At 44.7% G+C, this 11885-nt stretch overlaps 1 protein-coding gene across 1 annotated transcript in view; it reads right to left on the bottom strand.

Annotated features, from left to right (window-relative positions):
* The window catches only part of MANSC1 (MANSC domain containing 1), a 12968-nt gene extending 3488 nt beyond the window's left edge, over nt 1-9480 (bottom strand). Inside the window, exons 1-3 of the mRNA XM_024202811.2 lie at nt 9402-9480; nt 4116-4441; nt 2973-3113 (exon numbers count right to left, since the gene is read on the bottom strand). Of these exons, the coding sequence (XP_024058579.1) occupies nt 2973-3113; nt 4116-4338 (364 nt within the window). The 5' untranslated portion in view covers nt 4339-4441; nt 9402-9480. The remainder of the gene's footprint in view (nt 1-2972; nt 3114-4115; nt 4442-9401) is intronic.
* Nucleotides 9481-11885: the final 2405 nt, after the last annotated feature.

The following is an 11885-nucleotide window of genomic DNA, read 5'->3' on the forward strand; positions in this document are numbered from 1 at the left end:
AAAAAAAAAAAAAAAAAAAAAAAAAAAAAAAAAAAAAAAAAAAAACAGAGTCTTCCAAGAACAAGTTATTGATTTTTCTGTAGTTAGAAAGGGAAATCTACATGATTTGATATTTTATTATTTAATGTGCACCACAAACTCAAAGGTCAAAATCTAGATGGTCAAAATACCAACAGTTTCCTCAGTTCCTAGTGCATTACCTCTGAGACAAGGAATTTGCCCAACAATACAGGAGATGTGGTCAGCTAAACCACCATTCCTTTCTCATTCTAAACAAAGGAGTGTGGGACTGAACCCCACTTGTAGAAGCCATGCTTTTAGACAAGCACCCAAAGTAGAGCAATGACTGATACAGTATTCATGTAAATTGGGTTGTGCAACCTGCAGATTACCAAATTCACTCCCTCAAATAACAGTCAGAAAACTGCAGTGTGTGTGTAATTTATGCTGTGGGAAACAGTTTGGTTGGGGGACAAAGAAGGATCTCATCACCCTACATGAATCTTCTCACCTTCTTCCACAAAGCCAACAGATGTACCTGAACACTCATGGATGTACTATCAGAAAGCAGACCGTTATTGCAGCCAGAGTCTGACTACTCACACCCTATATTTTTGAGGTTAAAAAAAATGTCAGCTTTATTTCCTCATTTTAATTTTAGATTGTAAGCTCCCTACTGCAGGGACCTTGTCTTCTTAAGAAATTGTCAAGTGCTAGGCACACTAGTGGCATTATAATAGAATAGATAATCTTGCTATTGAAGGAAGACAGATAAAGCAGTACACAAACCACTATTTAAAAAATATAAAAGAAGAGTATTCTACAGGACCATTCTCAAATAGTCCATATGCTAAACTACCTTGGATGTCATCTCCTAGAGGTCATCCACTCTTAAAGGAAATGTCTAATAGGATTCTATGGGTATTCTCAGTAGATATCCACCAATATCATGGTTGGTTATTTATATGGAGAATGTTGTCTATGTTCCAAATGAAAGTGTGAGAGGCAGAGCAGAAACCCCAAGTAGTTTTTCAGCAATAGCTTCTGTGGCTGGAAACAGAAGATAAAACATCTCCTGAATCATGAATTGGTTCTGTGGTGGTTGAGCTGGAAAAATCAAGTTTGCACTGAATAAAACTGCTCCAATATTTGAGTATTTTTCTTTATCACTAATAACTGTAACCTTGTGCACATTTCTATCTGAAAAAACAAACTTAAAAGGTTTGTCACAAGAAGTGGGCTAGGCTTCTTGGTAACTACCTTTGAAAAGCTTATCAGCAATGTAGGCTTAAGGTAAATGAGCTCACACACATCATTTCCATAATTCAATATGAACAGGAGCCAGAAAAACAGCACAATTGAAAACAATGAGTATAACTCAGCAATTGCACTTTGGCAGATCAAGAGCCCAGCACAGTCACATGTTTTCTTCCCTCTTTCAATCCTCTACATACTCCTGGGGGAGAAAAGAGTGGGAGAAGTGTGATAAAAGTTAGATAAATTAATTACTTTGACTCTTCTGTTTTTGCACCCTAGGAGTTTAAGCCATTTGTTCCTTCCCTTGCCCTGGTTTCCTGGTGTTATCACAGCAAATGCACCCTAACAGTTTCTGAAAAAGTTATGTGGATGACCCTGCTAGACAGCATGCTTTCCCTCACCAACCAATTCCTTCCCAGGAGAAAGTTACCTCTTCAGTAAGCTCAGCCTTTGGGAAATATCTGAGAGATAGGAAAAACTCCAGTATATTAAAAAAAACCTTGTGTTCTCTGCAAAGTGAGCCATACTGAAACCACTACATAAACTCCCTTGCGAGAGGACAGTCTAATTGTCAATTTGTTATTTGAAGAGTTCAGTCAGATAAGGTGCCAGCATAGAAGTATATTTTGAGAGACAAGGTGTGTGAGGTATCTTTTAATGGACCAAATTCTGTCAGTGAAAGAACCAAGCATTCGAGCTACACAGAGCTCTTCTTCATTACCTCAACCACCTTGTCTCTCTAATATGCTGGAACTGACATGGCTACCACTACACTGCAAAATATATTTTGGTAAGCTTGCTACATCTTAATAGCTGACCTTAGTATAGCTAATGTATTAGCACCAAAAAGTGCACAGCACATTAGAGACGACAAGAAATTCCTGAGTTCTAAGTCTTCTCTCAACCTTGCTACTGACATGCAGTTTGGCCTTGGATAAGTCACTTTGCAGCTCTGCTTCAGTTTCTCTACCTGAAAAAAGAGGAATATTACTACTTTTGTTTACTTACTAACCTTGCAGAGATGTTATGAAGATTAATATTTGTACAGTGCTTTCTATAACTAGGTATTTATATGCCCCTCAGCCACCACAATATGATTCCTTCAAACATGTAAAGTGCTACAAGGGTGCTAAATTTCTACTGCTTCCAGTAATATTCAATATACTCATAGGGAATTTCTCCGAAACACATAGAATGTGTCAAAATGGAAGAAGCTTTTTAAGCACACACAAACTGTATTATTTAGGAATAAATCCCTGGTCTAAAGAGCTTCCAGTCTAAGCAGAAAGCATACGTATGAAAGATTAGAGAGGAGATATAATTTCTTGACACATTAATATTAATTATGTCTCACATTGTCATGGTATGACAGGGTGGGCTTGTTTTGTTTTTTTAAAGAGGGAAAGAATATAAAAGATTTTGAAGTCTAACAAGGGGGGGGGGCAATCAGGATGCATCATGGGAGATGCAGTCCACATGAGAAGCCAGGTCCATAAAGAAAAAAGGGGGTATAAGGCACACAAAACTATAACTCCCATGAGGCACTATGGTAGCATTTCCAAAACGAAATTTTCAGTTTTCAGCTGATCATTTTCCGTTTTAAATTTTTTGCTGATAAATCAAAACATTTCTGACCAACTCTAATGCAAACACATATCTGTAAGGCACATGAGTATAAACAAAGTCAATGATCAGTTGATTTTAGTATTGTTTACCTCTATTTATCCTGTAGCTGACGAGTCCTTTTGCTGGTTTCATTGGACAAGCTTCCTTACTAGGGCAGTAAAACAAGTAGCAGTTTGGATGCTGGCTTATCCTTCGAGCATCAAAAATCATCAAATTACATTGCCTGTCTCCTAAAAAAGGATAATATATTATATACTTTAGCAGTAAGAAGTGTTGTAACTGCCTCTTTTATAGCAATAAGCTCTGCTTAGCTTGACTAAAATCCTCCAGATCAGTATGAAGGGGAAAGAATGAACATATCACATTCTGCAGGAAATAATATAGTTATGGGGATTAATAAATATATATCACTAGATACCTACAAGCCAAAAGCCAATCTGCAAGATGTGGCCCCTCCTTCTACGTGCCAACGTGGTCTAACAGAAATAGTAGGATAAGCCTCCCCTCACCCACCTGCTGGGATTCCTACCAAGCTGCTGTTGCCCTCATATCAGATCTTGGGACACCATTTTTCATATGAGCCTTTGGCTCAAAGGCATCCGATAAATTTGAAAAACCCCTAATTTCTTTGAATGACTGAGAGAAGATTTCACCATCCCCACAGCCTCATGACTGTTTCTGCTGTTTGATTCACTGTTAACACTGTGATGCTGCTATCTGCAGCTACAGTTCATTCTGCTTTTAAGGTCTTGATGGAAAGCAAAGTTCCTAGAAGAGTGTAAGCATTTTATTTGTAGCTACTCAAATGTAACATAAAACAATCCATTGTTTCTTTTTATTCTGTCTACTGGACTCACAAAGTTATGGCTTCTACGTCTTGGAGTGGATGGTGAGGGCGAGGGGGAAGGGCTTAAAACCATTGGGCATGCCTAACATTCAAGATATATGCAATAATTGCTCAGACTAATACACATTACTAGGACTTAATCACTAAGGTCTCATTTAATTGGCTAATAGGTTAAGAAAAACAGACCAATATTCACAATATCTTGTTAGTCTTGGTATGAAAGGAGAGAAATATTCACATTCAGTGCTGAAAGAAGAAAGGAAATGCAGAATGTCCTGGTTCTTCCCCTTTAAGGGCTAACACCAGCTCATCCTATCCCAGCCAATTACAAGCATGTCATAAGCAATGATAGAGAAGAACAGAAATCAAGGGAGTATAAGTTTACCTGATATGTTTTTTTCTAAGCAGCAAACATTAATACAAACTTCCTGAGTTGGTGTATATATTGGCTCAGTCCCTCTGATGCCTTTTGAGAGAGATGGCATCATATCAATTACAACATTTTCCATCTTCTCTAGAGAGCAATCTTGACTTAGGGATGGCCCAGGTATCACGTAACACATGATTAGGAATGTGCAAGTAGACCACCAAGTTATGCTGATGGACATTTTTACTTAGGTGCCTTCTTCTTGAGTCTTCTTGAGTCAGAAACAATGATGAACTTCTTGGTGTTTAACTTCAAGATAATCTCATTTTAAGAAGAATGCATATCTGTGGGGAAAAATAAGGAAAGGCTTCTTTTAGTCAAAGTGAAGTTTTCAACAACTTTTAAGAGCCTTTTCTACAAGTAGCAAATGTAGGTAATTTTTTTTAAAGTTGATATTACATACTTGATGCAAAGTTACTTACTTCCCAACATACTTGGCATCCAATTAAAAACATTGCTACACTTTTCAAATGAAAAAGGGTGGTGAATACAGCACACAAGAATCTCTCTGAGTATTTATATGGCCCCTATCATCATAATATCTGAGTGGCTCTCAACCTTTAATGTATTTTCATTACATACCTATAAGGTAGCAAACTGCTATTATCCCCATTTTACAGAGGGGGAACGGAGGCAGAGAAGGCATAAGGGACTTGTCCACAATCACACAGGAAGTCTACATCAGCCCTGGACATACATATTGGAATCCTCTTCCCTACTTTTTCAACCAAGATACCCAAGGACATAAAAATGGCAACAAAGAGGATCAGTGCAAACACTGGAAACAGGTGATTTGGGGGATTGCTATTAAGAGACACAGCCCCCCTTACATAACCATGCTCCAGCTCAGCTCTCCTAGAGGATCAATAGAGTAAAAATGGTTACATAGATTCATAGATTCCAAGGCCAGAAGGGACCACTGTGATCATCTAATCTGACCTCCTGTATAACACAAGCCACAAAACTTCCTTAAAATAATTCCTAGAACATGTCTTTTCAAAAAACATCCAGTCTTGATTTTAAAATGGTCAGTGATGGAGAATCCACCACGACTCTTGGTAAGTTGTTCCAATGGTTAATTACTCTCATTGTTTAAAATGTATGCCTTGTTTCCATTCTGAATTTCTCTAGGTTTAGCTTCCAGACATTGTTATACCTGTCTCTTCTAGATTAAAGAGCCCATTATTAAATATTTGTTTCCCATGTAGGTCCTTACAGACTGTAATCAAGTCACACCTTAACTTTTTCTTTGTTAAGGTAAATAGACTGAGCTCAGCGTGTCTATCATTACAAGGCAGGTTTTATAATCCTTTAATCATTTTCATGGCTCTTCTCTGAACCCTCTCCAATTTACCAAGATCTTCTTGAATTGTGGACACCAGAATTAGACACAGTATTCTAGCAATGGTTGTGCCAGCATCAGATATAGCAGGAAAATAACCTCTCTACTGTTACTCGAGATTCCCGTTTATGTGTTCAAGGATTGCATTAGACCTTTTGGCCATGGCATCATACAGGGAGCTCATATTCAGCTGAATATCCACCACAACCCCACTGGCAGTTTTGTCAAGCAAATAGTGGTTTCAGTAACTTTTTAAATGGATATGCATCCACAACACAAAAAGTACCATCAAATCTAGCAGTGCTGCGGGTACTCTCCGTAGTCTGGCTAAGATTTGAATAGATCATGGAGACTAAATGACCTCCAGGTCCATGGGCAGGACAGCACAGAAGAAGCTTGTAATGTTACTGCCTGTGCTGTATCTGTCTAGTAATTAGAAGGATACAGATCTCAGGATACTTAAGTCTTATACCTTAAGACTGGAGGATAGCTAATGTGACGCCAATTTTTAAAAAAAGGCTCCAGATGCGATCCCAGCAATTACAGGCCAGTTAGACTAACTTCAGTACTGGGCAAACTGGTTGAAACTACAGTAAAGAACAGAATTGTCAGACACATAGATGAACATGATTTGTTGGGGAAGATTCAACATGGTTTTTGCAAAGGGACATCATGCCTCATCAATCTACTACAATTCTTTGAGGGGGTCAACAAACGTGTGGACAAGGGTGAGCCAGTGGATATAGTGTCTTAGATTTTCAGAAAGCCTTTGACAAGGTCAGAGCCGTCCTGTCCATAGGAGGGACCGGGGCAACCGCCACGGGCCCCGAGCTCGGGGGGGGGGGGGGAGCAGGGCAGCCGAGGGACCTAGTGGGGGGGCCTGGCGCCGGCAGCAGGGGCCAGACCCACGCCCCGCAGTCACTGGCCCGGGCGTTTATTTCTTTTTCTTGCCCACAGCCCCCCCCCCCGGGCTCAGTCTCAGTCTCTGCAGCAGCGAGTAACCTGGCCCCAGACCGCTCTGCCGGCTCCCGGCGTCGCCTGCTGCCGCAGGGTCCTAGTGCCCCCCCTCCCCCCCCCCAATGCCAGGGCTGGCTGACCCTGCCCCTGCCCTTCCGCCTCAGACGGACCCTTCCCTTTTCCGGCAGGATCCTCCACCAGCACAGGGGGCCCCCAGCACAGGTGCGTGCCAGCCAGTAGTCTCCCTCGCCCATCGCCCAGCACTGGTGTCCCCCCAGAGCCCGACACCTCCCCCTTCCACTGCTCTTTTTCCCCTCTCCCAGCGCTGGGTGGGGTCCTCCAATGCCACCTCCAGGCTAGGGCCACCCCCCTGCCTCAGGGTCCTCCTTGGCTTTCAGCTCTCCAGCCTTGGGGTCCCCCTCCCTGCAGTACCAGGACCTGGGGTCCCACAACTCTGCTCTCTCCATCACCCCTCAGAACTGGGGTCCTCCATCCATCTGCTTTTTCATCTCCCCTCCCCCTCCCAGCCCCAGAGAAAACAGATCTTAGAGCCCCTCCTCCATGCTGGAAGGTCCTGCGGTCCCCCAGCACCAGGGCACATATAGGCCCTCCAAGAGCGACCCAGTTCCCGAGACATGGGCTCTCAGTGTTGCAAATATGTAATTACATTTTTAAAAAATCCACTGAGGGAAGTGAGACCATATGCACCTGGGAAGTAAGTTTGCTGCAAGGATTTCATCCACCACAAGGATGAAGGTGGATTTCAGAATGTAAGTGGAGCAACACTGATCATGATCGGTGATGTTTTTTTAATTATATGAACTTTATTATAATTATAAAAAAGAACTACAATATAACATAACATTATAATTATGCAGCTGGGCGCTATCAATATTTAACCTGTAGCCAGCAGCTTCCCTTGAAGTTCCCTGTAACCAGATTTCACCTGTATAAAAAAATGTTAAGGGGGGGCCCCATACAGGCTGATTTGCCCCAGACCCCGCACCCCTCTTGGGATAGCCCTGGACAAGGTCCCTCACCAAAGGCTCTTAAGCAAAGTAAGCTGTTATGGGATAAGCAGGAAGGTCCTCTTATGGATCAGTAACTGTTTAAAAGGTAGAAAACAAAGGGTAGGAATAAATGATCATTTTGAGAATGGAGAGAGGTAAATAGTGGGGTCCTCCAGAGGTCTGTACTGGGCCCAGTTCTATTCAACATATTCATAAGTGATCTGGAAAAAGGGATAAACAGTGAGGTTGCAAAAATTGCAGATAATACAAAACTACTCCAGATAGTTAAGTCCAAAGCAGACTGCAAAGAGTTACATAGGAAACTCACAAAAGCAGATGACTGGGCAACAAGATAGCAGATGAACTTCCATGTTGATAAATGCAAAGTAATGTACATTGGAAAGCATAATCCCAACTATACATATAAAATGATGGAGTCTACATTAGCTGTTCTCACTCAAGAAAGCCATCTTGGAGTCATTGTGATTAGTTCTCTGAAATCATCCACTCAATGTGCAGTCAAAAAAGCAAACAAAATGTTGGGAATCATTAAGAAAGGGATAGCTAATAAGACAGAAAATATCATATTGCCTCTATATAAACCCATGGCACGCCCACACCTTGAATACTACGTGCAGATGTGGTCACCCCATCTCATAAAAGATATATTGGAATTGGAAAAGGTTCAGAAAGGGGCACCAAAAATGATTAGGGGTATGAAACAGCTTCCATATGAGGAGAGTAACAAGACTGGGACTTTTCAGCTTGGAAAAGGGATGACTAAGGGGGGGATATGATAGAGGTCTATAAAATCATGACTGGTGTAGAGAAAGTAAATAAAGAAGTGTTATTTACACCTCATAAAACAGAATTAGGGGTCACCAAATGAAATTAATAGGCAGTGGGTTTAAAACAAACAAAAGAAAGTATTTCTTCACACAAGGCAGGGTTAACCTGTGGAACTCTTTTGCCAGAGGATGTTGTGAAGGCCAAGACTATAATGGGGCTCAAAAAAGAACTAGATAAATTAATGGAGAATAGGCTATCAGCTAGGAGGGCAAGGGGGGGGGGCGGTTTCTCTTGCCAGAAGCTGGGAATGGGCGACCAGGGATGGATCACTTGATGATTACCTGTTCTGTTCATTCCCTCTGAAGCACCTGGCATTGGCCACTGTCTGAAGACAGGATACTGGGTTAGATGGACCTTTGGTCTGACCCAGTATGGCGTTCTTATGTTCTTTCATGAACATAAAGACTTTAAATTATTTGGATATGGGATATGGGAAGTAGCCTCTGTATACAAACAAACAACAGTTAGTTCCTCCTCCCCTACCTCATTCCCCTCCCCACGTGTCCGTCCCGCCCCGTCAAAAGAAGGAGCAAGATTTTTTTTTATGTCCCTAGTTTAAGGGAACACTCATTGCCCCTTTAAGCAAACTGGGCAACTCGTTGAAAACTACATAACTACACAGAAGGAGGAGCAGCGCTGCTTACACGGCCATCTGCCAGGAAAAACAGGTTCCCCATCCCGCATATGTGGGTGGGGCAGAGGGGCACAATAATCCCTAGGGCGTCACAAGAAGCTGTGTTTGCTGTTACGTTTTCAGGGAGCCCGAGTCCTGACTCAAAGCCGGTGGGCAGGGAAGGAGATTACACGTGCACACAGAAAGGAGAGGAAACGGCTGCTGGGACAGGAAAGGGAGGGGGAGAGGATTAAGGCACCAATTAACAAGACCACTGTTCTAAATGACTTGCAACTTGTTTTCAGTTTAGCAGCTCAGGGTCAGGCTCCCCAATGTACTATGCCTGGCCAATCAGGAACTGGCTGCAACCTGGATCTCTCTCTCCTGCCCCAAGGAGTAGCAGCTGCTCAGGGTCCCCTGCATCTCAGCCTGCCCAGATCCCCCCTCGCTCTGCTCTCTGCAGACCCCCTTACCGGCAAGAGACGTCCCTCGCAGCGGGCAGCGCTGCCCAGGGAAGCTGCAGCAGCCGAAGGAAGGAGCTTTGCTTTCACGTCTCCTGGCTCTGGAGGCGCCTCCGGGTCCGGGAGGGAGGAGGCAGAGCTGTGGAGGGCAGGGGCGGGCTGAGAGGTGTGACTTTGAGGTCTGTGTGATCCCGGACGCTTGAAAACAAACTCCCGTGCTTAGCTTGACTCCACTGACTAGTTTTATTGATCCCAATGGGGCTACTCAGCCCCCTGCTCACAAATCATGAATGAGGCTCAAAATGATTGGCATAAAGAATAAGATTAAAAAAAAACCAGCAACACTTTCTGGGGTCTTTTCATTTGCCTCCTGGTTTTGAGCTTTCAGGGTTCACATCTTCCAGCTTTTCTCTGCAACCATGAGAGTTAAAAACTTACTCCTTCCCCTCCCCCAACTCTCTCTCTCTCTCTCTCTCAAGCTCACAATCTTACCTAATAACATGACTCCAGCAGGGGCGGTGCAAGGAAGTTTTGCGCCCTAGGCGAAACTTCCACCTTGTACCCCCCCCCCAGCCCTGCGGCAGCTCCCCGTCCCCCACTCTGCCCTGAGGCGCCCCCCCGTGGCAGCTCCCCCCTTGGGGAGCCGTGCGGCAGCTCCCCACCCCAGCTCACCTCTGCTCCGCCTCCTCCCCGAGCACGCCGCCCCAACTCTAATTCTCCTCCCCTCCCAGGCTTGCAGCGCCAAACAGCTGATTGGCACCGCAAACCTGGGAGGCGGGAGAAGTGAAGCGGCCGCTGCTCTGGGAGAGGGAGTCTGAGCTGCACGTGTCAGCGCACTGCACCGGCAGCCCAGCCCAGGAATGCTGTAAAAAAAAATTGGGGGCACCGCTTTTTGGTGCCCCTAAATCTTGGCACCCTAGGCAACTGCCTAGTTTGCCTTAATGGTGGCACCGGCCCTGGACTCCAGGGAGAGGTGCTGAAACAATTTGTATAGTGGGGGTGCAAAGAGCCATTGAACCAAACTGTAAACCCTGTATATGATGGAAACTACTTCAAGCCAAGGGGTGCGGCAGCACCCCTAGTTCCAGTACCTATGACTCCAGGATCTGGGTCTTTCAGAAAAATACCAAATATCTAGGAACTCCAGAGACTTGGCAACGCTGATCAGGATCAGGGCCTCTATCCTCCTCAGCTCCTCTCACCTTTGCTAGATGGGCTGAAGGCATTTGTGTTGTCAGGACTATAAAACAGACATAAAAGCCTCAGTTCAGGGGAGGAAATGGTTTGCCCAGAGCAAAATAAATGGAGCTGGGCAAAACCTGGCTGCCTGATGCAAGGGTCCTTCATGCAAATGCTTTCTTTCGAATCAGTTCACATGGGGTCCAACCACACTGTCCCCCAAAGTTTTGTTTTAAGGATCAGAGTACAAATTGAAAAATAATAAAAATCTCAGCTAAAACTATTGCAGTTCATGTGGATTTGATGTAAAACCCTAAATAGTCTCCAAACCGGACCCAGCTTTTGGTTGTGTCACAAAAGCAGTTGAACTGATTAACCTGAGCATTGCAACACCTAACTTTTAGGCGCCTAAAAAAATATCACAGGAATAACACTGTGATCTACAAGCCTGAATTATGCACCAAGGCTCCCTGTACACCTTGGAATACAATCCACAAAAGCCAGCATAGTGGGTAGGAGCTGCTAAACTAGCTAATGGGAGATGCCAAGGCAAGGGGTGTTTTCTAAACCCCACCCTCTCACAGAGTGAGGCACCTAGCTCCTGACTGCAGGGTGGTGCCTATCTCTAGTAGTGATTCACAGCCAGGAAACCCCTCTCCTTGAATTAGGTGGCTTAGGCACCTAAATCATTTCTTGTGAGAATGAGTTAGGCAGCTGCTTCACTCAGCACAAAATAGTCAGAGGAAGAGCTTGCTGTGTCCATGTTATACTTTTAGCTTAGTGGTTAGAGCAGCGGTCGGCAACGTTTGGCATGCGGCTCGCCAGGGTAAGCACCCTGGTGGGCCAGGCCAGTTTATTTACCTGCTGACGCGGCAGGTTCGGCCGATCGCGGCCCCCACTTGTCGCGGTTCGCCGTCCCGGGCCAATGGGGGTGGTGAGAAGAGGCACGGGCGAGGGATGTGCTGGCCGCGGCTTCCCGCCGCCCCCATTGGCCCGGGACGGTGAACCGCAGCCAGTGGGGGCCGCGATCGGTCGAACCTGCAGCGTCAGCAGGTAAATAAACTGGCCCGGCCCGCCCAGGTGCTTACCTTGGCGAGCCGCGTGCCAAACGTTGCCGACCCCTGGGTTAGAGCTCTCTCCTCAGTGCTGGGAGACCTCTGTCCCCTTCAGGCAGAGGGGGGAATTGAACCTGGGTCTCCCACAACCCAGGTGAGTGCTGTAACCACAGGGCAAAAATTTAAAAACTGGCCATTGCCACCTCCCTTGCCTCCTTTAGGAGCTGGATTTTTAACGGGATCTGATCCAGCAATCGCTGCG

This window comes from Terrapene carolina, unplaced genomic scaffold (assembly GCF_002925995.2).
Source record: "Terrapene carolina triunguis isolate 2854851 unplaced genomic scaffold, T_m_triunguis-2.0 Scaffold112, whole genome shotgun sequence".
Lineage (NCBI taxonomy): Eukaryota > Metazoa > Chordata > Testudines > Emydidae > Terrapene > Terrapene triunguis.